Source organism: Papio anubis, chromosome 18, assembly GCF_008728515.1.
Source record: "Papio anubis isolate 15944 chromosome 18, Panubis1.0, whole genome shotgun sequence".
NCBI lineage: Eukaryota > Metazoa > Chordata > Mammalia > Primates > Cercopithecidae > Papio > Papio anubis.
In genome coordinates, this window is record NC_044993.1 from 21,834,385 (window position 1) to 21,860,009 (window position 25,625).

At 56.3% G+C, this 25,625-nt stretch overlaps 1 protein-coding gene across 1 annotated transcript; it reads left to right on the top strand.

Moving 5' to 3' along the window:
• The first annotated feature begins 1,778 nt into the window (after positions 1 to 1,778).
• SLC12A4 (solute carrier family 12 member 4) lies at positions 1,779 to 25,476 on the top strand. Its single transcript, XM_009196722.2, has 24 exons — positions 1,779 to 2,017; positions 6,006 to 6,100; positions 7,860 to 7,991; positions 11,845 to 11,991; positions 12,093 to 12,147; positions 15,233 to 15,363; positions 17,920 to 18,161; positions 18,308 to 18,522; positions 19,042 to 19,206; positions 19,286 to 19,384; positions 19,632 to 19,689; positions 19,850 to 20,024; positions 20,422 to 20,540; positions 21,620 to 21,718; positions 21,995 to 22,114; positions 22,361 to 22,465; positions 22,690 to 22,858; positions 23,160 to 23,355; positions 23,464 to 23,633; positions 23,722 to 23,853; positions 23,933 to 24,040; positions 24,253 to 24,437; positions 24,586 to 24,719; positions 24,873 to 25,476. Exons 1-24 carry the CDS (start codon positions 1,903 to 1,905, stop codon positions 24,962 to 24,964), a joined length of 3,258 nt encoding a protein of 1,085 aa, XP_009194986.1. The 5' UTR covers positions 1,779 to 1,902; the 3' UTR covers positions 24,965 to 25,476.
• The last annotated feature ends 149 nt before the right edge of the window (positions 25,477 to 25,625 follow it).

Here is a 25,625-nt window from a genome sequence, read left to right on the forward strand (position 1 = left end):
CCTCCTGGGTTCATGCCATTCTCCTGCCTCAGCCTCCCAAGTAGCTGGAACTACAGGCGCGGCCACCACACCCGGCTAATTTTTTGTATTTTTAGTAGAGACGGGGTTTCACCGTGTTAACCAGGATGGTCTCGATCCCTGACCTTGTGATCTGCCTGTCTTGGCCTCCCAACGTGCTGGGATTACAGGCGTGATCCACTGGGTCGGCCTTGAAGGTTTTTTTGTTTGTTTGTTTGAGACAGTGTTTTGCTCTTGCTGGAGTGCAATGGTGCCATCTCGGTTCACTGAAACCTCCGCCTCCCGGGTTCAAGTGATTCTCCTGCTTCAGCCTCCCAACTAGCTGGGATTACAGGCACCCGCCACCATGCCCAGCTCATTTTTTTGTATTTTTAGTAGAGATGGGGTTTCACCATTTGACCAGGCTGGTCTCAAACTCCTCACCTCAGGTGATCCTACCGCCTCAGCCTCCCCCAGTGTTAGGATTACCGGCGTGAGCCACCGTCCAGCCTGGATCAGGAGTTTGATAAGTGAGGGTAGGGACAGAGGCTAGGTAGATGTCCCCCAGAGTGAACAGTGGGTGATGCCCAGAAACTCCACAAGTCTCAGGTGAGAGAGAGAGATTTGAAGGGCTGAGGCTGTGAGTTGGGTGGCGAAGTATGCCCCTGCAGAGGTCGGGGTCGGGCCGCATTGGGCAGGGCCTTATGGGCTGGGAGCTAGTAGGATTTTCCTTTGGAAGAGGCGGCTGTACCGTGAGCAGGGGCAAGGGCAGGGAGTCCAGTAGGAAGGACGCTACTGTGGGCGGCCGAAGGTGGCGTGAGGGTCGGGTGGGTCAGGTCGGCGGGGCCCGCCGCGGGGGCCGTGGGGGAGGGGTCAGAGGGTGGTAAGCTCGGGGGTCGTCTCGCGGGGCCCAGCGGCTCTGATTCCGCACCCCCCCACCCCCGAGCTGGAGGCTAGTAGGAGGCGTATTCAGAGGACGAGCCACGTGAGGGAGAAGAGTGGAGATAGACAAGTAAGATGGGCTCCGGGGTTTTCTGATAGACAAAAAAAATAGCAAAGCCAACTAGATAAGTAATCTGAAGCAGTGGAGAAGAAAGTGAAAGAAACGTTAGGAGCAAATAAGTAAACGGCTTGCGTAGAGGAACACCCAGGAGGTGAGATAGTCAGAGTAAGTTAAAATGAAGGGACTTGGCTAAAGCACCCAGTGTACAGGCCCAAAAAGGCAAGCGGGGCAGGCGCGGCGCGGGAGAGTGGGTGTGGGTGTTCTTCCTGCCGAGGACGTAGCAGCCCCTGGGGAAGGACCGAGAATCCCCAGCTGCCTCCAACAGGAGAGGCTGGGCTAGAGGGCCCAGGGCTGGGACGGGACCTTCGCGGGGGTCCGGTTTCCAGGGTCGCGGAGAAGTTGGATGCAGACGCTGGAAATGGGAAGGAGGTATCCGGGGATGGCAGGAGGCCCTGGGCAAGTGGCTTCCGCAGTCCTGGGCCGGTCCGGCCTGCCCTGCCCTGTCCAGGGCGCAGAGCAAGGACACCCCGCGACCCATCTCACAGAGCCCTAAAATAACCCCTAGGTGGAAGTGTGTTTCCCCCATTTTACAAATATTGCATCTGGGGCTCAGAGAGGGCGGTCTCTCACCCGACGTCACACAGGAATCGGGCCCGCCCCCAGGCCGTGGAGCCAGTAGGAGTGCCCCCGCCTAGGGGTCTTCCCGCCACCAGGGCCCCCGCTCTGGGAGGAGCCGGCCCGAGCCCCTCCCGCTTTCCGCCCCCGAGGGGCGGCCCGGGGGGCGGGCGGAGGAAGTGAGCGCAGCGGGGAGGAATGCGAGCGGGCGGGGCGTGTCGGCCCGGGGCGGCGGGGACAGCGGCGGGCGGCCAGGACGGCGGGTGCGGCGGGGCTGAGTGTGCGCGATGCCTCACTTCACCGTGGTGCCGGTGGACGGGCCGCGGCGCGGCGACTATGACAACCTCGAGGGGCTCAGTTGGGTGGACTACGGGGAGCGCGCGGAGCGGGAGGACTCGGACGGTGAGGGCGCGTTCTGAGGGGCCGTGGCGGGGCAGCGGGGCCTGCCACCCGGGGCCGCCATCCCGGGCCCGCGCCCGCACTTATCCCGGGACCTTGCGCGCACACGTCGGTGTGGACTCAACTTTCTTTGGTCCGCGCCGCAGCCACTGGCTCGTCGCCCCGCGCGCGCAGACACGATTTTCCTCGGCCCCCGGCGCCCGCGCCCGGCCACTTTCTCCACCCCAGCTCCTCCCCTGTGGGCCGCGGGCGGGGGCTGCAGACGTGGCCGCCCAGGGAGGCCAGCCGGCCGGGGCGCCCGGCTTGGGGACAGGGCCGAGACCCCATCTCAGGCCCTTCCCGGCCTTTCACCTTCGGTGAATCCCACATCCTCTTCTCGCCTCGGTTCCCCACTTGAGATTCAGCGCCTTGCCTGTGAGACGACCCTCTGCCCAACTACCCAAACCCCTCCGTGTGCCTCTCTGCGCCAACCTGCACTCTGGCCAGAGTGTACCCACTGGGGGTCTATGGGTAACTGCCTGTGAGTGCGCCCGGTGTAGATCTATAGGGACAGTGGGCCTCTGTGAAGCACTCAACACGGAGCCAAACGTTTAATCTCCAGCATCACCCGTGGGATAAGTACGGCTACTCCCAATTAGGAAGCAGTGAAGGGAGGGGTGGCGGTTATGTAACTTGCCCAGGGGCAGTCAAGCCTGGGTGGGAGATTCCAGCACCTTAACTCTTTAACCTAGGTGCCAGGGCCCAGAGGTAAGCCCCATCTCCCTCCTCCTTCCTTACAGGTGCCTGCCTCTCTCCACAGCCCTTTCTCCATCTCCTACCCCAAGAGGCCCCCTTGTTAAGGCCCATCCTTGGAGTGCAAACACGGCTGAGGACGTGTGTCTGTGTATGTAGTGGCCTATGCATGTGTAATTGTGCTTGTATAAGTGTGTGGCTGTGGGTATCACAGTGTGAAGTCTGGTTCAGGTCAGGGCATTCTCACAGCCCCTGTTTCCTGCAGGGTTGACAGTGATGAGGATGGTGATTTGACTGATGACAAATGCCTGTGATATGTGTGACCAATCATGATGGAGATATGTAGGAAGTGTGTGGTTGACACTTGCCAGGTGACATGATCTGGACCTCTGATCTGTCTGTGATGATGACTGAGGTGATCCATGCTTGATGTAAATTATGGCTATGTGTGTGTATCACTTGACTGCCATGTGCAGAGGTAGCACAGGACAGTGGCATGGGCTGCTGGACATTGCAGAGGTTTTATAGGCTTGACAGCTGTGTGAGTGCCCCAGCCTCCATGCCCTTATCTGCCCCTAGCTTGATTCAAGTGGTCAAAGCAAAAGCCAGCATCCCTGCTTTCCTAACCCTGGGAGGACCTCTCTCCCTAGAGGGTGGACTGGGCTGCATCCCCAGGATCAGCCTGGACCAGTGGGCAGGCAGAGAGCTGAGCCTAGCTGCTGGCCCCGCCTTGGCCACGCCTTGGCCCCTACAGGGTGACTGGAGGGACCTGGAGCTACATTGGCTGAGTCCTGCTAGATCCCCGCAAGCTAGGCCAGCTCCTCCCACTACCTCCCTTCCTCTTTCTCCTCCTCTTACTCCTTTTCAGCCAGACCTTGGCTGTCTGCAGGATGGGGGACATCCTGAGCCCCGGTGAGTGATTTTGATCCTTGATGGGGACTGCAAAGGGTCAGAGGGCACAAAGCACAGTGAGCCTCAGATCCATCTCCTGCCCCTTCCGCAGCTCAGTGCCCACACCTCTGCTCTGGGAGGCCTAGATGGGCTTGCTCATCCCGCCTTGGCCTGTGGGCAGGGGGTAGGGAGGTCCTGGAGGGGGCACCTCAGGCAGATATCCATGTGCACAGGAATCAGGAGGGTCACCTGGATCCCCACCTGCCACTGGTGCAGACACAGTTGCTGGTGGAAACACAATTGTGTAGCTCACAGGCAGTCCCTAGGCCTAGGCCATACTCAGATTTACTGGGGATCTCAAGTGGTGTCTGAGCAGCTTCGGCCTGGCAGGCATGTCCAGACCTGCCCTGGAATTTTTGAAATGGCTGAGGCCAGAACAGGAGGTCTGAAGCTGAGGGCAGTACAGACATCCAGGCACTGCTTAGACCCTTACATTCCCACAAGCCCTTGGGAGCTTTGGAGGAACCCCGAGGAGTGCCCGCTGGGTGTCTGGCACTAATTGTCCCTTTTCTAGTGCATCTGGGCAGTTGGAAAAACAAGTGTTACCATCTCCACTTCATAGAAGAGGAAACCAAGGCCACACAGGGAGTAAGCAGGTTTCCCTGGGTCACACAGGGGAAGGGCCGGGAATCCAAGCCAGTCTGCCGCAGTCTGAACGTGCAGAGGCCTGGCTGTACATACCCTGGCCAAATTGCAGCACTCTTCTCTATGTTTAAAGATTGTGCTGCATAGATGGACTGGAGTCTGTAGTAGTAACGGAACCTGCAGCCCAGCCCCCACCTGGCTCTGATGGATCCTGGGACCCAGATGTGGCCTTCTGCCTGGGTGGCCTTGCCTCTGAACATCTCTGAACTTCACTCTTGTTGTCCCTAAAAGGGAGTAAATGCTGTCTACTGGAATGTTGTTGTGAGAACTAGAGACAACTTTTGGAAGGGCCTCGAGCCATCCTAGAGTGATGGCTAAAGGGACAAGGGATAGGCTAGGTCTTAGAGGACCATTTACAGGCATTTGTAGGGGAGCTGCTGTGTGCCCAGCTATGTTTTCTGGATAGCAATACAGTCTCCCCAGAAAGACTAGGCAACAGTGATGGGGCAGGCTGCAGTACGTGAGTTTAGAATAAATTATAATTGATTTCCAGCCAACTTCCACAAAAGAATCAGAAGCAATAGCCAACAAAAGAGTCTCCCCAAGTGATTGTTACTCTCAGGAAGATCGAAAACCATGCAGAGGAAGGGGGCAAGGACTCTGAGATGAGACAGATGGTGACTTTATCTAAAGAGTAAATTTAGCTTGGAGATTCCTGGCAGCCAAAGCAGAAAGAGAAGTAAGACGAGCTGTATAGCTGCCATTTTCTGACAAAATGAAGCATCTGATTTATCAAAGGGAGACACTTTTTTTTGTCACAAAAATCCAAGAGTAATTTTCAAAGGCTTTTCACTAAAGGGCCATTAATGTCATTAATGTAAGGGGCAGAGTGTTACTGGGTTTTCAGATTTTTCTTGGGACTCCTGATCCTGAACAAGCATGGAGGGCACAGCAGATATCATAGAGTGTCCAAAGAGCTACATGACCTCACCTGGCTTTAATATGACATGGTGGACTATCTTGACCTCTGGCTGCCTTTGTCCACTGCAGTCCTGGCTCCCATTTTTCTCCCTGCTCAGTCCGACACCCACCGGTCCGACGACTTTCTTAGGCGACCCTAGAAGGCTCCTGGCATCCACTTCTGCTCTCCACGGCCTAGGGCTTGCCCCGCCTCCCGGCATGCCCTGGGCTGCCCTGCAGGATGCCGCCGCGCAGTGCATAGTGGGGTAGCCAGCCAGCCACCTTCGGGCCATGGCAGCCGAAGGTGCTCTGTGGGGCTTCGTGTATCTGGAGGGCACTGCCTGGGCGGTCCCTGAGGACACCGAGCCCTTGGTATCCTGCACATTGGGTACTCCGGAAAGGCTGGGAAAGGGACTGGGGCGGGGAGGGGATCTGGGGGCGGGTCAAAGGCTAGCCCCGCCCACCCGCAGGCCCCGCCCCTCAGTGTCCACACGTGCTTGTGCTAGGGTGCCTGCTCCCTCACCTGGATTCCCTTCACTGGAGGGAATGATGTCCCAGGTTTTGGTCACTGGCCACTCTCTGGCTATCTCTGGCCCTTCAAGGGCATTGGCATGGTGCGATGTGGAAACTGAGTTCCAACCTGGTGACACTGCAGCTCCAAAGTGCTCCACAGAAACGATGTTTTGGGGACTGGCTTTCTGGGAAGGGGCACAGGCTGGGGGGGCTCAGGAAGCAGGCCCTGATTGTCCCTCTCTCTTCACAGGACATGGCAACCACAGAGAGAGCAGCCCTTTTCTTTCCCCCTTGGAGGCTTCCAGAGGAAGTGACTACTATGACAGGAACCTGGCACTGTTTGAGGTAGCTGAGGAGCCATTTTGGGTCACAGGTTTGGCAGACAGAGGCTTTAGCTAAGCAGTCAGGCTGGACACGTGGCCCTCCTCTGTCTGGCTCTTCCTCTCATTTCCTCTTGTCTTCCTGGCTCTCATGGCAGCCAGGCTGCAGTTCCCTTGGCCCTTTCAACTGAAACTGCCTTCCCAGAGGCCACTCACAACCCCACCCCCATTGCTACCTCCAGGACTGTTCACCTCTGACTTCCTTACAACCCCTCAGCAAGGAAACACCCGCTTAGGATTTCCCAACTCAGGATTTCTCCTCTTCCCTCCAGTCCTGATTCTTCTCCAAGTCCATAGTTCTTCGCTCTCCCGAGGATTCTTCCTTGTCCTTCTTGGTTGGCTCTTCCAGCTCTGTCTCCCTCTAGTTTCCCGAGTCCTGGTCCATTTGCAGCTTTAGGGGATACCTCTGTGGAAAGATTCCCAAATATCTGCCTCTGTACTTGAGTTTTATCTTCTTCAGACTCAAGCTGAGCAGTGAGATCTGGATTTAAAATGTAGTTTAAGCTCCTAAACTCTGACCCACGCATTCAGCCATTGTATGGCTGAATAATGGAGACTCCTTAATCTCTCTCTTTTTTTTTTCTTTTTTCGTTGAGATGGAATCCACTCTGTTGCCCCAGGCTGGAGTGCAGTGACGCGATCTTGGCTCATTGCAACCTCTGCCTCCCAAGCTCAGTGATTCTTCTGCCTCAGCCTCCCGAGTAGCCGGGATTACAGGCGCCTGCCACCACGCCTGGGGAATTTTTGTATTTTTAGAGACGGGGTTTCACCCTGTTGGCCAGGCTTGTCTTGAACTCCTGACCTCTAGTGATCCTCCTGCTCGGCCTCCCAAAGTGCTGGAATTATCACTGTCAGCCACCACATCCGGCTGAGGCTCCTCAATCTCCACATGCCCCCAAGGGCCCTCATCTTCCCCTCTCACACCAAAGCAACTTCTCCCTGTGTGTAGGTCAGAAGGGAGCTGACAGAGAGGGAAAAGCTAAATGTGGGCAGGACGCAGGTGGAGGCACAGCATCGAGAAGGCTGCAGGAGCAGGGATCATTGCCTAGACCCCAGTGGGGCTGGGGAGCCTGAGCTCCGGGAGGCCTCCTGACCTGGGAAAGCAGCAAGGTTCTGCAGTGAAGGCCTTGGCCCAGCCCCGCCTGAGGATGGGCTGGAGGGTCAGGATCCCATCTCTGTGATTGACGTGGGTACTCGCAGGACTGGGGTCAGGGGAAGACCATCCAGGGAGATCAGGGTTTGAGCAGACAAGAGAGACTTCACTTGTCCCAGACATCACTCTTTTGCCCTCTTTTGTTCCCTGAGGTGACTAGGGTGACTTTTTTGTGGGGAGGGTAGGCGTGAGTCCTAGAGGTGCAGCCATAGCTGGGAGGTGGCTGCGCAGAGCAGGCAGGATGAAGTGTGCCATTGCCCGCCTGCCAGGCGTGTTCTTCCCTGCCCTCTCTCCCCTGAGGCAGGTGGTTTTCACAAATGGGCTGGCAGTGATTGTAGCCAAGGTGGGGTAGAGAAAAGCAGCCACGGGGCTGGGCCTTTTGAGTGCCACGTCCTGGGGTGTGGTGTCCACACCTGTCCAGTTGGATGGCTTGGGCTTCCCCAGGCAGGAACTGGGATCAGGCCCAGGCCTGTCTCAGGGCTTGGAACAAGGCCAGGGATCAGGCAGCTGGCTTCACACAGCTGGTACCCGCCTGGCCCAATGCCATCTTGCCCTGTGGCTCTGTTTACAGGAAGAGCTGGACATCCGCCCAAAGGTATCGTCTCTTCTGGGCAAGCTCGTCAGCTACACCAACCTCACCCAGGGCGCCAAGGAGCATGAGGAGGCTGAGAGTGGGGAGGGCACCCGCCGGAGGGCAGCCGAGGTGAGCTGAGTGGGGCAGCAGAGGGGCCACACCTGGGAAGACAGACACAGCACCATGGAATTGGCTGTTTCCCACATGGTGGTGAGCACACCAGGGGAAGTGGGTGCAAACCATGGTGAGCAGGGAGGATGGGCACTGAGTGCCTTGGCTCAGGAGGCTTTAAGAAGTGAGCTAATGAGAATCTCCCCAGGGACAGAGGGCCAGGGAGGCCCTCAGGAATGACGACGGGAGACACAGCTGCCTGTACTCAGCCTTTACTGTGTGCGAGGTACCACACCAGGCAGTGGGCCTGGGTTCTCACGTTCTCACGTGTCATCTGTTCAACAAAACCAAGAGGCAGGTGCTACTATAATCCCCATGTTTCAGATGAGGAAATAGTGTCAGGGACATTAAGGAACTTGTGTCAAGTGACTGAGCTAGACAAGATCAATGTGTAATGCTGGGAGATGGATTTGTGGATTTTATGGGAGACAGATTTGTGGGATATGTAACTACACAAAATGCCAGATCAGTGACATTGTGTAAGAGTGGCTAAGGGTGTTGCCCTTGGAGCCAGGAACCAGGTTGTCTCTCGGAGGTCCTGCAATCCAGAGCAAGTCACAAACCCTCCTGCTACTCACAGTGTTGGCCCAAGGCTCCATTGGCAGAACCCTCCAACAACCCCCTGGGTTCCTTGAGTGCCAGGGTCGGGGGACATGTGTATGTGATCGGAGCCTGATGCTGCCTTATGGGGCTTCCCTGTCCCACTTTTTGGTCACTAATCCAGTTTTCTGGCCCTTCAGCCCTCCTCTCTTTGGCGTGACTGTTACCTCTTTGCCTAGCTCCTCTGTGTTATTGGGGCTCAGTGTAGCTGAGGGCTGGGGATTTTTCTACATTTTTCATTTGGAGGCTAGGGACCCTCCCTCTACATACTGACTCCCTGAGGTTTGGGAAGCAGCAGTGTTTTGGGAGGAGCTGAGGTCTGGCACTGGCTGTAGTATTCTCAGAGGTTGGCACAAGCAGAAGGAGCTCCTGGCTGGGATAAGCCAGGCCTGCAGCCTCACACCTGGTTGTGAGATTTGGGCTTCTCTGGGGTGGGGCCAGCAGAGAAGGTGGACCTCACTGAAGCATATCTCTCACCTTGCCCTTCAGAGAGGCAAACCAGCACACAGACTTGACCCTGACCCTGTCCAGCCAGGTGTGATTTTGCTGGCATGTTCTGGACTAGATAGTGGAGAACCCTAACTGCATCTGGCCATGTCTGTCCAGCACTGCAGGAATGTCTCAACCTCTGAGAGTGCTCTGCCCACAGTGGGTGACAGGATCCTTAGGTCAGAGCCTCATCCCTGTCCCTTCAGGCCAAGCCAGGGAGCTGGTGGCGGGGAGTGAAGAGGCCCCTGAGAACAGCTAGTGCACATCTCAGCAGGAATGTGGGAGGGATGCCTGGGCCAGAGAAGACCCATCATCCCTTGGCCCAGTGGGGAACCCATGAGGATGCTTAGCTTAGCTATCCAGCTTACCTGGCCCCACGGTAAGGATGGGAGAGGGTGGCTGGGTGTCCTAGCTCCAATAGTTTTTCCATGGAAGAAAGAGGAGCCTTGGCCGGGTGCAGTGGCTCACGCCTGTAATCCCAGCACTTTGGGAGGCCAAGGCGGGTGGAGCACAAGGTCAGGAGATCGAGACCATCCTGGCTAATGTGGTGAAACCCCGTCTCTACTAAAGATACAAAAAATTAGCCGGGCATGGTGGCGGGCACCTGTAGTCCCAGCTGCTCGGTAGGCTGAGGCAGGAGAATGGCATGAACCCGGGAGGCGGAGCTTGCAGTGAGCCGACATTGCGCCACTGTACTCCAGCCTGGGTGACAGAGCGAGACTCTGTCTCAAAAAAAAAAAATAGAAAGAGGAGCCGGGCCAAGTCTTTAAGGAGTCAGTAGGAAGCTAGGGATCTGGGGCTGCTGAGCCGTGGTCCTCACCCAGGGTAGGCCCAAGCAGGGGCCTCGGAAAAGGAAGGCTTGAAGCAGGAAGGGTGGGCCTCCAACCAGACGATGCCAAGACCCAAAGCAGCCTCTCCCCAGCAGCTTGTCCAGCTCCAGCTCCAGCTCCAGCTGTGGCCTGATGACCTTCTGAGGCTGCCAGAGGTTATTTGGGGATGCAGAAAGCATTTCCGGCCCGCCCTGCCCTTTCCCACACTGCCCTTTTCTTAGAGTGACTCAGCTTGGGATGGGGGTGGGACTGGGAGCTCTTGCCGTTGCTATTCCGTGGGTGGCATCCTCTGAGAAGGGCTCAGACAATGCCCAGATGAGGGGGATCCGTCCCCTGCACTGCTCTACGCAGGACAGGTTGAGGAGCCATTTGTTTTTGCTGAGACTTTTCTGAAGTCCTTTAGTTTGCTCACAGGTCCTGCCCCAGGTTAGGACCCTTCAGGAGGGGCATTAAGGAACTTGTCTAAGGTGACTCAGCTAGACAAGATGATGGCCATGGAGTTCTCTTCTCCCTAGCTTCTGGGCAGCACAGGCACTCTCTCGTGGGGCTTCCCTGTCTCTTCTCCCTGAATGATTTTCACTAATCCAGTCCTTTGGATCAGTGAGGAGGCTTTGTTGGAGCTCCAGTGGAAGCTGTCAGGGCCACGTTGCGGAGGCTGCACTCTTGGGGGCCCAGTGCCTCAAAAAGATGTCAGCCAGCCTCTGTGCTCTCAGCCTCTGCCCTGGCCTCCTGGCTGGCCCCTACTCTGCCCTAAATTGAGAAAGCCTGCCTGGATTTGCATATTAGATCTTCCTCACCTGCCCTAAAGCCTGAGCACTTTCTCTGTAGGATTTTCCCAACAGGATGTCCCAGGGGCTTCCAAAACACCACTCACTGGGTTCAGAAGCACCTTTTGGGTACCTGCAGGGCCTGCTGGTGATAGAACCATAAACAAGCCAAGCCTGCCCTAATATGGTCACAAAACATACAAGTACATTCTGTTACCATGACCTGTAGTGACTACTGTGATAGGGAGTATCAGATGCCGAAGGACTGCGAGAGGGAGGACCAGCTCCACCTAAGGCAACCTGGGGACGTCTTCCTGGGGGAGGTAACAGTTTCACTGAAGAGGAGTTTGCCAGGCCGTGAGGCAGGGCCGACTCTCCCAGGCAGAGTCCAGCACATTCTCAGGTTCGGAGAATCTGGGGGACCCATGTGGTCAGGGGCTGGGGCTAACAAGAGAGGTGATGGGACATGTCTGGTGGCCCAAGCCAAGGCATTGGACTGCACACTGGATTACAAGACAGCACAGAGGGTTTTCAGCGTGGGTGATGAGATTAGACTTGCTTTCAGAGACCTACTCTAGCAGCAGAGTGGGCTGGAATGTGGAGAGGTTGACAGGCTCAGGAGGGTACCACCCAGGTGCCTGAGGTTCAAGGGACTAAGGCTGGGACGAGGCAGGCGGATCTCAGGGCAGCAGGGAGACAGACTGGGTAGGAGTTAGTGTCTACCAGGACTGGAGTTGGGGGTTGAGGAGAGGTAGCGCCAGGGATGACTTCTGGGACTTTGCCTTGGGTGACTTAGGGCCTGCTGGGTGAGAAGGTGGAGATCTGAGACAAACCCCTCTTTCTAGAAGTTTAGCAGGAGAGAGGAAGGGAAGGAGGCAGTACCTTGAGAGAGAGTTAAGGTTCTAAAGCTCAATGTGGGTTTTTAAAAAGAATCAGGTTTTACACCTTCCCAGACTCAACTGTCTTCCTATATGAAAGTCAATAGAGACATCCTAGCTGTCACTCCTACCCGCTGTGTTCCCTGGGGCCCCATCAGGGGAGGGGGCCTGCTGAGTGACTAGGGCTGGCCCTCCATGGTGCATCCCTCTGATGCTCTACTCGCCCCCTCCCTTCGTGTTCGCACAGGCGCCCAGCATGGGCACCCTCATGGGGGTGTACCTGCCCTGCCTGCAGAATATCTTCGGGGTTATCCTATTCCTGCGGCTGACCTGGATGGTGGGCACGGCTGGTGTGCTACAGGCTCTCCTCATCGTGCTCATCTGCTGCTGCTGTGTGAGTGTCCTGGCGTGGCAGGGGTGGGCTGGGCGTGGGCCATGGCTGCCGCCACAGAGCCCACTCAGCTGAGCCGCTCACCCAGGCCCTCCTTCCCACAGACCCTGCTGACGGCCATCTCCATGAGCGCCATTGCCACCAACGGTGTTGTTCCAGGTCAGTGAGCGCCACCCAAGGCCTGGTGGAAGATAAAAGGGCCCAGAATCTGCCTTGACCTACCTGGGAACCCCCATAGCACACCCCTGCCCCAAGCAGTTCTGTAGTGGGCTCCCAATCCCTGATGCCAGGACAGTGCCCACGTAGAAGCTTTACTGCTTGACAGAGCTGGAGAGTGCCATTGTGGTTTTTGTTAATGTAAAAGCAATACCAAAAAAAAAAAAAGGACAATGTATGTTTACTGTAAGAAGGTTTGAAAGTACAGAAAAGGCCGGGTGCGGTGGCTCACGCCTGTAATCCCAGCACTTTGGGAGGCCAAGGCAGGTGCATCACAATGTCAGGAGTTCAAGACCAGCCTGGCCAAGATGGTGAAATACCATTTCTACTAGTAATACCAAAATTAGCCAGGCATGGTGGTGGGTGGCTGTAATCCCAGCTACTTGGGAGGCTGAGGCAGAGAATTGCTTGAACCCGGGAGGCAGAGGTTGCAGTGAGCCAAGATTGCGCCAGCTTGGGTGACAGAGCAAGACTTCATCTCAAAAAAAATAAATAAAAAAGTGCAGAAAAGTGTAGAATGGAAAAGTAAAAGCACCAATAATCCCACCATCCCGAGATCATTACTATTCGCCTTTTGGTATATATAGGTCTTAGGGTCTTATGAAGTATCGCACACGCACACTCTATTTATATAAATTATATATATTTCCCAAAAGTATATGTGTGTATGTATATCTATGCATTTATGTGTATGTGTTTACATGTGTACGTGTGTGTGTTTCCCAAGTGTTGAGAACAGTTTTTTGATTTTGGTTTTTCGGTGTGTTTTTTGAGACAGAGTCTTGCTTTATTACCCAGGCTGGAGTGCAGTGGCATGATCTCAGACCACTGCAACCTCCACTTTCCAGGTTTAAGCAATTCTTTTTTTTTTTTTTTTTTTTTTTTGAGACGGAGTCTTGCTCTGTCACCCAGGCTGGAGTGCAGTGGCTGGATCTCAGCTTACTGCAAGCTCCTCCTCTCGGGTTCACGCCATTCTCCTGCCTCAGCCTCCCAAGTAGCTGGGACTACAGGCACCCACCACTTCGCCTGGCTAGTTTTTTTGTATTTTTTAGTAGAGACGGGGTTTCACCGTGTTAGCCAGGATGGTCTCGATCTCCTGACCTCGTGATCCGCCCGTCTCGGCCTCCCAAAGTGCTGGGATTACAGGCTTGAGCCACCGCGCCCGGCCTAGGTTTAAGCAATTCTAAGTGATTCTCATGCCTCAGCCTCCTGAGTAGCTGGGATTACAGGCAACCACCACATTTTTGTATTTTTAGTAGAGACGAGGTTTCACCATGTTGGCCAGGATGGCTTCGAACTCCTGACCTTAACTGATCCACCCACCTCTGCCTCTCAAAGTGCTGTGATTACAGGTGTGAGCCACTGCACCCTGCCGAAAATGATTTTTTGAAAACAGGACTCTCTGTGGTACACCACATAACCTAATTAATGTGATTATTCTCCTGCCTGTGGGTTCCACTTTTTCACCATTGTATACATTGTTGTCATGAACATCCTTGAACATGAATCTTTGTTCATGCCCCAGCAGTTCCCTTAGGAGAGGGTCCTGGAGGTGGATTACAGCATGAAAAAGATTGACTTTTCATTTATTTATTTTAGTATTTTTTTTTGAGATGCAGTCTCTGTTGCCCAGGCTGGAGTGCAGTGGCACGATCTCAGCTCACTGCAACCTCCGCCTCCTAGGTTCAAGTGATTCTCCTACCTCAGCCTCCCGAGTAGCTGGGATTACAGGCATGTGCCACCATGCTCTGCTAATTTTTGTATTTTTAGTAGAGACGGGGTTTCACCATGTTGGCCAGGCGGGTCTCGAACTCCTGACCTCAAGTCATCTGCCTACCTCGGCCTCCCAAAGTGCTGGGATTACAGACGTGAGCCACCGTGCCCAGCTGACTTTTTTTTTTTTTTTTTTTTTTTGAGACAGAGTCTCACTCTGTCGCCTAGGCTGGAGTGAAGTGGCTCACTTCACTCTAATCTCGGCTCACTGCAACCTCTGCCTCCCAGGTTCAGACGATTCTCCTGCCTCAGCCTCCTCAGTAGCTGGGACTGTAGGCACTCACCACCACACCTGGCTAATTTTTTGTATTTTAGTAGAGACGGAGTTTCATCATGTTGCCCAGGCTGGTCACAAACTTCTGAGCTCAGGCAATCTGCCAATCTCGGCCTCCCAAAGTGCTAGGATTACAGGCGTGGGCCACGGCACCCAGCCTTTTTTTTTAAATGTATATTTTTTATAATTTCCTTTTTTTAGTAGAGACAGAGTCTCGCCATGTTGCCCAGACTGGTCTGGAACCCCTGAGCTCAAGCAGTCCACTCACCTCAGCCTCCCAGAATGCTGGGATTATAGGCATGAGCCACCACGCCCAGCCAGATTGACTCTGAAAGAATTTCTTGATCCCTGTTTCCAGATTTTCACAGGAGACATTGTCTCAGCAGCAGATACAACCAGCAACATGAGATGACTTGTCCCCCTGTGCTTGTCACCCTGGGGCCTAGTCATGACTCTCTGAGTCTTGCAAGGGTGTTAGACTTTGGTAGAAGCACAGATTCAGGGCAGGACCTGTGGACACTCACCTGGTGGCAGGCCCTGTGGTGGGCCTTAGGGCCAAAAGACTGGATAAGACATAGTCCCTGCCCTGGTCTGGAGGGGTCAGACTAACAAAGGCACAGGCCTCAGGAAGGTGAGGCGGGCTGAGATGGGACACACCCAGCCAGAAGAGGCTGGGGGCTGTGCACAGAGCATTGGAGGAGAGTGGCCACTCAGCCACTGCTGCAGACTAGAGCTGCTCCCACAAAGCAGTCATTTCCATGTTCCATGCTGGACATTCAAATCAGATGGGGATAGGATCGAATGCCAGCCTGGATGCTTACCCACCATGCAGCCTTGGGCAGGTTTCCCAGCCCCTCTACTCATCCATAAATGGGAAAAGCAGTCCCTGTCCTTCCGGGCGGTTGTGCAGGCTTGTCACAGGGAGACCCCTTGAAGAAGAACCAGCCTTGACCTATGCACATTTTCATTTCTCTGCTGTAGCTGGGGGCTCCTATTTCATGATTTCTCGTTCACTGGGGCCAGAATTTGGAGGTGCTGTGGGCCTGTGCTTCTACCTGGGAACGACATTCGCAGCAGCCATGTACATCCTGGGGGCCATCGAGATCTTGCTGGTGAGTCAGGCTAAGCCCTGGCCAACTCTGGCCATGTCCAGACAGTCCCTTTGGACTCTAAATAGAAGTTCCAGGCTGTTCATCCCCACACCTCTGGCCACCGCCTGGGCATTATAAAGTAGAAAGCCTCTTCAAGAGACAAAGACCTTTGCTCAGGCTGGTTTTTCTTTCACTTCCATGCCAGTTTGGGTCAGGCAAGAAAGAGGCCTGGCCGCCTTCACCTCGGCCCTGGATGTTCCGTCCACCTGGGCACCATGGCAGCCATGGCAAGGGTTCCAGGAACTGTTGTATTTAGCTCAGTGACAGATCTTGGTGGTGATGCAGGCTTCCTTCTGGGCTTGTGTGGGCTCTGGCTAGCTCTGTGTCCCCTGGGGCTCTGTGCCAGGGCACTTCAGAGCCACCTTCTCCTTGTCCTTCAATCAGGATAAGCAGCCACAGGACCCTGCTGGAGGTTGGTGCCCGCTCCATGAGCCCCATGGGAGCTCTGTCAGCCTCAGCTTCTCATTCCCCAATTAACTGCCACAGCAGTGGGAGAAGAGGCAAGGAGCTGCGGGAGGCATGGGGTGACAGGTGCCTGCCCCTGGGGATCCAGAGGGTAGGAGGTACCTAGAGGGACTGCCTGGCTGCTTTTGCCTCCAGGTCCTCTAACTGCAGCATGGACCCTGCACCTTCTGATTTTGGGGGGCTTTGGTTTGTTTTCGTTTTTTATATCCTTTCTACATTCGTTATGTGGGATTTGTCCCTTCTCCTGTTTATGTATTCAGCCATGTCATTATATCTGAATGGACTTCTGGATATTTACTTTATTCTTTGGGTTGTAATCCAATACTATTATTATTTATTTTCGTGCTCAAACTGTTCCACTTTGGCTATTTAGTGATTCAGGTTGGCATCTATGTTCTGATCCTTTTTGTTTGCTTGTTTTTACATAATAGCTTTATTAACATATAATTTACATACCATGCAATTTCCATGCCAATTTACATACCATTGGAAGTGTACAATTCAATGTTTTATAGTATATTCACAGAGTTGCGGTCAATTCTAGAACATTTTCATCATCCCCAGAATCCCCTTAGCAGTTACTCTCCATTCGCTGCCAGCACTGGCAACCAGGAATCTGCTTTCTGCCTCGGGATTTGCTTATTCTGGACATTTCATATAAACAGAATCATATAATATGTGGCCTTTTGTGACTGGCTTCTTTTTTTTTTTTTTTTTTTTTTTTTTTTTTGAGACGGAGTCTGGCTCTGTCGCCCAGGCTGGAGTGCTGTGGCCGGATCTCAGCTCACTGCAAGCTCCACCTCCCGGGTTCACGCCATTCTCCTGCCTCAGCCTCCCAAGTAGCTGGGACTACAGGTGCCCGCCACCTCACCCGGCTAGTTTTTTGTATTTTTTAGTAGAGACGGGGTTTCACCGTGTTAGCCAGGATGGTCTTGATCTCCTGACCTTGTGATCCGCCCGTCTCGGCCTCCCAAAGTGCTGGGATTACAGGCTTGAGCCACCGCGCCCGGCCATGTGACTGGCTTCTTTTAGGTACTCTTATTTTTTATTTTTTAAATTTATTTATTTATTTATTTATTTATTTTGAGACGGAGTCTCACTCTGTTGCTTAAGCTGGAGTGCAGTGGCGTGATCACAGCTCACTGCAATTTCTACCGCCTAGATTCAAGCGATTCTCCTGCCTCAGCCTCCCGAGTAGCTGGGATTACAGGCTCACGCCACCATGCCCAGCTAATTTTTTGTGTTTTAGTTTCAACAAGTTGCCTGGGATTGTCTCGAACTCTTGAGTTCAGGCAATCCTCCCGCCTCGGCCTCTCAGAGTGCTGAGATTACAGGCGTGAGCCATTGCGCCCGGCCTATTCATTTATTTTTTTGATGGTCTCACTTTGTCGCCCAGACTGGAGTGCAGTGGCATGATCTCTACTCACTGCAACCATCGCCTCTGAGACTGAAGTGATTCTCCTGCCTCAGCCTCCGGAGTAGCTGGGATTACAGGCGTGCACCACTACCACCAGTTTTTGCACCACTAATTTTTGTATTTTTAGTAGAGATGGGGTTTCACCATATTGGCCAGGCTGGTCTCAAACTCCTGACCTCAAGTGATCCACTGCCTGAGCCTCCCAAAGTGCTGGGATTATAGACGTGAACCACAGCGCTGGCCTATTTTTTATTTTTTATTTGAGACGGAGTCTCCCTCTGTCACCCAGGCTGGAGTGCAGTGGTGTGATCTCTGCTCACTGCAACTTCTACTTCCTGGATTCAAGCGATTCTCCTGCCTCAGCCTCCAGTAGCTGGGATTACAGGCATGTGCCACCACGCCCAACTAATTTTTGTATTTTTAGTAGAGATGGGGTTTCCCCATGTTAGCCAGGCTAGTCATGAACTCCTGACCTCAAGTGATCCCCTTACCTCGGCCTCCCAAAGTGCTGGGATTACAGGCCTGAGCCACTGCGCCCAGCCTCTTTTAGGTACTCTTAAAAAGAAAACCAAAATGACAAGTTTCACTTTCCAAATAAGAAGATAAAACCCTCCTTATCCATCTTCTTGTTTCAGACCTACATTGCCCCACCAGCTGCCATTTTTTACCCATTGGGCGCTCATGACACGTCGAATGCCACTTTGAACAATATGCGTGTGTATGGGACCGTTTTCCTGACCTTTATGACCCTGGTGGTGTTTGTGGGGGTCAAGTATGTGAACAAATTTGCCTCACTCTTCCTGGCCTGTGTGATCATCTCCATCCTTTCCATCTATGCTGGGGGAATCAAGTCTATATTTGATCCTCCCGTGTTTCCGTAAGTAACCCAGGAATTTATCTGGGCATTGCATGGACATCCCTCTCATGTAGCCAGCCTTTGATGCCCTAGATCCCAGAGACTGCAGGGTGAGCACAAGCAGGGGCCTCAAGCTGAGCAGGTGCCAATGCTTCTGTCCCTCACAGGGTATGCATGCTGGGCAACAGGACCCTGTCCCGGGACCAGTTTGACATCTGTGCCAAGACAGCTGTAGTAGACAATGAGACAGTGGCCACCCAGCTATGGAGTTTCTTCTGCCACAGCCCCAACCTTACCACCGACTCCTGCGACCCCTACTTCCTGCTCAACAATGTGACCGAGATCCCTGGCATCCCCGGGGCAGCTGCTGGTGTGCTCCAGGGTGGGTCCTCCCTCCCATCCTCCTGCTCTCGAACCCACAGGCTGAGCAGGGGTGCAGAGCACAGAGCTGTCCTTGTGCGGCCAGCTTGGGAATGGGGGCAGGACTGGCCGCCTTCCCAGCCCAGCAGTGTCCTCCCAGCCTGGCTCCTGGCAGTCGAGTTTGGAGTGAGTGAAGCCTGTCTGGCCAGCATCCAAGGCCTGCAGCAGCCTGTCTTCCCTAGCCACCAGCCCCTGACACTGCCTGGGGATGTTCCCACAGGATCCATAAAGGCCTTTGTGTGAGGCGGGCAGTAGGGGGCTCTGGGTGATGGTGGTTCAGCCACCTTTGTCTGTTGACTTCTAGCTGGGCAGCTCCTTCCCTGTGGTCAGGGTAGCCCTGTGGCTGACACTGCAGTCATTGAGCTGAAGCTGTCTCCTGAGTCCCCAAAACTGCCCTGCATCTGCAGCCTCTGGCTAGGCTGCCCCAAACTGCCCAGGGTAGTCGGGGGCGGCTGTGGTGGTGACACAGCTACCCCTGCAGAAAACCTGTGGAGCGCCTACCTGGAGAAGGGTGACATCGTGGAGAAGCATGGGCTGCCCTCTGCAGATGCCCCGAGCCTGAAAGAGAGCCTGCCTCTGTACGTGGTGGCCGACATCGCCACATCATTCACCGTGCTGGTCGGCATCTTCTTCCCTTCTGTGACAGGTGAGCCCCGCCTGCCTACCCACCCATCCCTGTCCCCAATCCCGGGGAGCCCCTGAGGGAGTCTCATCTGTTTTTGGAGGTATCATGGCTGGCTCAAACCGCTCTGGGGACCTCCGTGATGCCCAGAAGTCCATCCCTGTGGGGACCATTCTGGCCATCATTACAACTTCCCTCGTGTGTATCCTTTCCCAGGCCTGGGGCAGGTTGGGCAGAGGACGGGAGGCGCTTGGCCTGTGCACATCGCCAGCTCACATACACATACACCCCACACACTCATATATAGCTCCCCTTCTCATGCACACATACACATACACATACACACCATGATACTCCCAGTCCTTGCGGTCTGGCTGGAGTGGGGGCACGTGGTCCTGTTCAGGGACAGTGGGGTGGCGGAGGCCGAGTTTTCCTTGATGCCACCACAGACTTCAGCAGTGTGGTTCTCTTTGGCGCCTGCATCGAGGGTGTGGTTCTCCGGGACAAGTGAGTGAGCTGGGCCCCTCTCTGTAGCAGCGGCTGGCCTTTGGCCTGCCTTCACACCAGCCCCCAACCCTGTGGGTGGTCCTCAGGCTGCTGGCTACCTTTGGTGGTCTGTGTTGTCCTTCCGGATCCCTGACATCCCTCACTCTGGTGGCCCCTGCAGGTATGGCGATGGTGTCAGCAGGAACTTGGTGGTGGGCACACTGGCCTGGCCTTCACCCTGGGTCATTGTCATCGGCTCCTTCTTTTCAACATGTGGTGCTGGCCTCCAGAGCCTCACGGGGGCACCGCGCCTATTGCAGGCCATTGCCAAGGACAACATCATCCCCTTCCTCCGGGTGAGCCCTTCTGCACTCCCCCATGGCCTGGCTGCTCCCAGGCCCTCGCCCAGCTGGGGAGAGAGATAGGGAACACAGATGCAGTGTGTCCTGTCCTCAGTAGCCCCGGGGCCAGGCGGCCATCCATGAGGAGCTACTGAGAAGTGCCCTGGGCTGACACTGCCCTGGGCCTGGAGCTGCCTGGACCCAGAATCTTCATGGCCTGTTTAGGGCTCATCCAAAGGAGAGAGGCCTGGGGAGGTGGAGTCAGGGAGACTGGTGACACCCACAGGGATAGTCACAGAGGCGGCCTAAGCCCCCAAGGAGGGCCCTGGGGGTGAGGGAGGCCAGGCTGGGGTCTGGGGCCCAAGGTGTGGAATGGAGGTGACAGGGCCAGCTTCCTTCCTGGTGCACACAGGTATTTGGCCACGGGAAGGTGAATGGTGAACCCACATGGGCACTCCTCCTGACAGCACTCATCGCCGAGCTGGGCATCCTCATCGCCTCCCTCGACATGGTGGCCCCCATCCTATCCATGTGAGCTGGGGCTGGGCAGGGCAGGGGGATGTTCTGGGAAAGGGTCCCTGAACCCCAGCACCTCCCCGTGGCTGTGTCTGGTATTGGGGGCGCAGCTGGGAGATGTGGCAGGCTGCATGGGGAGATGTGGCCTGGCAGGGCTCAGCCCACCCCTGCATTTAGAAGCAAGCCTGGCACCTATGCCAAAGCTATAAAGTGACCAACAGGTCCACACTTCCCTGAGAGAGCCCCCAAAGCAGGTGGCTGGCAGACCTCTCCCCTGGACAGGGCAATCACCACGTCCCTCATGCCCCCTTGAAGCCACTGCTGCCCCTTCCATCTGTTGTTGTTTTTTTGTTTTGTTTTGTTTTGAGACAGAGTCTCACTCTGTCACCCAGGCTGGAGTGCAATGGCGTGATCTTGGCTCACTGCAACCTCCGCCTCCTGGGTTCAAGGAATTCTCCTGCCTCAGCCTCCTGAGTAGCTGGGATTACAGACATGCACCACCATGCCCAGCTAATTTTTTGTATTTTTAGTAGAGATGAGGTTTTACCATCTTGACCAGGCTGGTGTCGAACTCCTGACATCAGATGATCCACCTGCCTCCTTCCTTCCTGTGCTCCCATCCTCAGCTGCCTTCCCGGAGGGCTGATGCAGCCAGCCCTGCCCATGCCTGGGACTCCCACACCCACCACAGTGACTCTTAAGTGTCTCTGACTGGGTGCATTCAAATGGTCCGGCTCATCTTGCATCCTCCCCTTCATGCATGGCAGCCCCTCATCCAGCTGGTCACCCAGGCCAGAGGCCTGAGTGTGGCCTAGAGTCTCCAGGCACTGAGCTCTTCCTAACACCCCTGTACCACCCTCCAGCCCTGCCCCGTTACTCCCTTTCCTACCTCCTCCGCTGGCGAACCCTTGCCCATCCTCTGCAATCTCCAAGGACTCTTCCACAGTAGTCTCATCACCTCAGGCCATGAAAGTGGCAGCAATGAGGTTGAGAAGACCTGGCCAAGCCATGCAGGGCAGGGCCAGTCCCAGCTTGATGTCAGGCCCCTGGCTGCCAAGGTGGCCGCTCTTCACCAACCGTCCCCTGTGCCACAGGTTCTTTCTGATGTGCTACCTGTTCGTGAACCTGGCCTGTGCAGTGCAGACACTCCTGAGGACCCCCAACTGGCGGCCCCGGTTCAAGTACTATCACTGGTGAGCCACGCCTCTGACACGGGAGGCCCTGGGGAGGCCAGGAGCTTCATTCTGGATGAGGCCTGGGCTTCCCGGGTAGGTAGGTCTTGATGAAACACTGTAGGGAGGGAGTTTATGGGGCTGGGGAGGAACTGGACCTGGGTCTCCCACCCAGCGACCTGACCACCCACCTGGGACCTCCCACCTGGGACCTGACAGGGCCGCCAGGGCATGGGCCAGGCTGTGGCCGGGGGCCCTCCTGGTCCTGCCCTGACTCTGCCCTCCCCTCTGGCCCAGGGCGCTGTCCTTCCTGGGCATGAGCCTCTGCCTGGCCCTTATGTTTGTCTCCTCCTGGTACTATGCCCTGGTGGCCATGCTCATCGCCGGCATGATCTACAAATACATCGAGTACCAAGGGTGAGTGAGCGCTGCCACCTGGCCTCTGCCGGCAGCCTGCACTGCCCTGAGGGGGCCCAGCCGAACAGGCAGGGTGGTCTGACGTTGGGGTGGGCGGGGAGCTGGGCCACCGTGGGTGCCAAGACTGGGGACTGTAACTCAGGACCCGGGGTGGTCTTGAGGGGCAGAACCCCTCCATCTCGCATCCACATAGACAGAACCCCCTGGGCAGCACCAGGGGCTCACCAGCTGTGGTGGAATCTGCAGGGCTGAGAAGGAGTGGGGTGACGGGATCCGAGGCCTGTCCCTGAGTGCCGCCCGCTACGCGCTGTTGCGGCTGGAGGAGGGGCCTCCTCATACCAAGAACTGGCGGTGAGTTCCCACCAGACCCTGGCGAGGGCGCAGAGGTTCTCAGGGGTCGCTGTCGGGGTCAGAGGGTCGAGAGGTGTCAGCTCCCCGTCCTGGGGCTGCCAGGGGCACCCTCCTGGGCCATGCTACCCAAACCCGCAGGGACCATCACCCAAGAAGAGAAGAAGAGGAGGGGCTCCCTGGAACGGCCGGCCCTGGTCTCAGGCTCCCCCACCCGGCCACTGCAGGCCACAGCTGCTGGTGCTGCTGAAGCTGGACGAGGACCTGCACGTGAAGTACCCACGGCTCCTCACCTTCGCCTCCCAGCTCAAGGCCGGCAAGGGCCTGACCATTGTTGGTTCTGTCATCCAGGGGAGCTTCTTGGAGAGCTATGGCGAGGCCCAGGCTGCTGAGCAGGTACCTGCTTCGGGGGTGAGAGCTGAGCCAGACTACAGGAGTCTGGGCTGCAGCTGACGGAGGGGAAGGGCCCAATCTTGGCGAGCGTGACCAGCCAGGCAGCCAGCACTGCTGCCACCTGAGAGCTGGCACAAGGGGGGGCCGGCAGTCCCATCTTGAAACCTTGGGCTCCGGGTAGGCAGCTTGTTGCCCCCAGGCCCTCCTCCACCCCAAAGTCGTTTTGTTCCCAAGGGGCCTTGGGAGGGAGCCCAGAGGCGGGAAGCTGATGGCTTCCCGTTGGCCCTGGGTGTGTTCCCCACAGACCATCAAGAACATGATGGAGATTGAGAAGGTGAAGGGTTTCTGCCAGGTGGTGGTGGCCAGCAAGGTGCGGGAGGGGCTGGCCCACCTCATCCAGTCCTGTGGCCTGGGCGGCATGCGGCATAACTCTGTGGTGCTGGGCTGGCCCTACGGCTGGCGACAGAGCGAGGACCCCCGTGCCTGGAAGACCTTCATTGGTGTGTGAGGGCCTGGGGCCTGGGCTGAGCCTGGTGGGCAGGGGTGAAGTGAGGTGGCAGCGGCCGGAGGGCCACAGGCTGGTGGTCAGCCGTGCCCCTCCTCCCCAGACACCGTGCGCTGCACTACGGCTGCCCACCTGGCCCTGCTCGTGCCCAAGAACATCGCCTTCTACCCTAGCAACCACGAGCGCTACCTGGAGGGCCACATAGACGTGTGGTGGATCGTGCACGACGGCGGCATGCTTATGCTTCTGCCCTTCCTGCTGCGCCAGCATAAGGTGGGCTGGGGGGTGGGTGCAGGTGAGAGGGGCTAGGCCCTCGGAGGAGCGGCTGTGACCAAATGGCCCACCCGGTCCCTTGCCTCAGGTCTGGAGGAAGTGCCGGATGCGCATCTTCACAGTGGCCCAGATGGATGATAATAGCATCCAGATGAAGAAGGACCTGGCCGTCTTCCTGTACCATCTGCGCCTTGAGGCCGAGGTGGAGGTGGTGGAGATGGTGAGCCCCCTGTCCTGCCCTGGCCCCGTGGATACCATGTCCCATGCAGCTGGGTCCTCACGGCCTACCCTCTCCCCAGCATAACAGTGACATCTCTGCATACACCTACGAGCGGACGCTGATGATGGAGCAGCGGTCGCAGATGCTGCGGCAGATGAGACTGACCAAGACTGAGCGGGAGCGAGAAGTCAGTGCCCTTTGTGGTACTGTGGCAGGGCGGGTGGCAGGGTCAGGCCTTTAGAGACCGCGTCGGTGGGTGTGGAGGAATCAGAACGACTCACCGCAGCCCTACCCAAGCCAGTGCTCATTTCCCGGAGGCAGGAGTGGTCACATTGGGCCAGACAGGCCCCGTCCCCCTTTTCCTATGGGACCAAGGCTACCTCCTGCGATTGTCCCCAGGCCCAGCTGGTCAAGGATCGGCACTCGGCCCTGCGGCTGGAGAGCCTGTACTCAGACGAGGAAGATGAGTCTGCAGTGGGGGCTGACAAGATCCAGATGACATGGACCAGGGACAAGTACATGACTGAGACTTGGGACCCCAGCCATGCCCCTGACAATTTCCGGGAGCTGGTGCATATTAAGCCGTGAGTGCAGCAAAAACAGACCCAGTGGCGCTGGAATCTAGGGGTGGAGGTGGGGTGGGGCAGACAAGTGGTGTTAGGTGGACCAGGGGTGGGGACCCTCCTTGCAGGATGGCTTATGGTGACCTGTGATTGGCTGCACTACGTGTAGGGACCAGTCCAACGTGCGACGCATGCACACCGCTGTGAAGCTCAATGAAGTCATTGTCACGCGCTCCCACGACGCCCGCCTGGTTCTCCTAAACATGCCTGGCCCACCCAAGAACAGCGAGGGCGACGAGAACTGGATCCCTTTGTGGAGGGGCAGCAACTGGGAGGTGGGCAGCGTGGGAGGTCAGGCCAGCAGCTCCTCTCCCGGGCCTCCTGGGTGGGTGTGGCCCAGGTGGCCCTGGTTACCCATTGATTCTGTTGCTGCCTCCTTGACTTGAGGCCCTGCAGACATGGAGTTCCTCGAGGTACTGACCGAGGGCCTTGAGCGGGTGCTGTTGGTGCGTGGTGGTGGCCGTGAAGTCATCACCATCTACTCCTGAGCCCAGTGTCATCTTGTGGCCTGGAGTCGAGGTCTTGGCCAGGATATCACAAGCTGTGGTCTGGGGTAACAGCCTCTTCCCAGCACCCACTTGCCAGCCCTGCTTGCCTGGCCCTGTCCTGGACCCAGCTTTGCTAGGTCTCCTTGGAAACCAGGCCTGGGCCTCAAAATGGAGATGGATCCCAGGTCTTGTGGGACTGTGGGAGGTTTGGGGACTTTACTCTCTAGCACCCCAGTAGGCCTGTCCTGGCGAGAGAAGACTGGTCGGGGCCGAGTGGGGTTTGAAGGCAGCTGGCACAGCCCAGTCCAGGAGCGCTATTTATTGCATATTTATTATTTGGATGTCACCATCAGAGACGAAGGGAAGGGTAGCCAGGGAGGGAGTCCAGCCCAGCTGCCTGCAGGAAGATCTGGCTCAGTCAACTATGGACAGGGCCCCCCACCAAGCTGAGCCGAATGGAGACAGCCGAGCTGAGGCCTGACTTTTTCAATAAAACATTGTGTACTTCTGGGCCTCCTGCTGCCCCGGCTCTGTTTCCCCTGGCGCCAAGAGAAGAAGGCGGAACTGAACCCAGGCCCAGAGCCGGCTCCCTGAGGCTGTGCCCCTTTCCGGCAATCTCTGGCCACAACCCCCACTGGCCAGGCCGTCCCTCCCACTGGCC

Bases quoted from the DNA above. Each gene is read 5' to 3' on its own strand.
- SLC12A4 (XM_009196722.2), top strand. From the start codon at position 1,903: ATGCCTCACTTCACCGTGGTGCCGGTGGACGGGCCGCGGCGCGGCGAC. The intron at 18,523-19,041 runs GTGGGTCCTCCC...CTACCCCTGCAG, and splicing joins AGCTGCTGGTGTGCTCCAGG to AAAACCTGTGGAGCGCCTAC. The intron at 23,854-23,932 runs GTGAGCCCCCTG...CCCTCTCCCCAG, and splicing joins AGGTGGAGGTGGTGGAGATG to CATAACAGTGACATCTCTGC.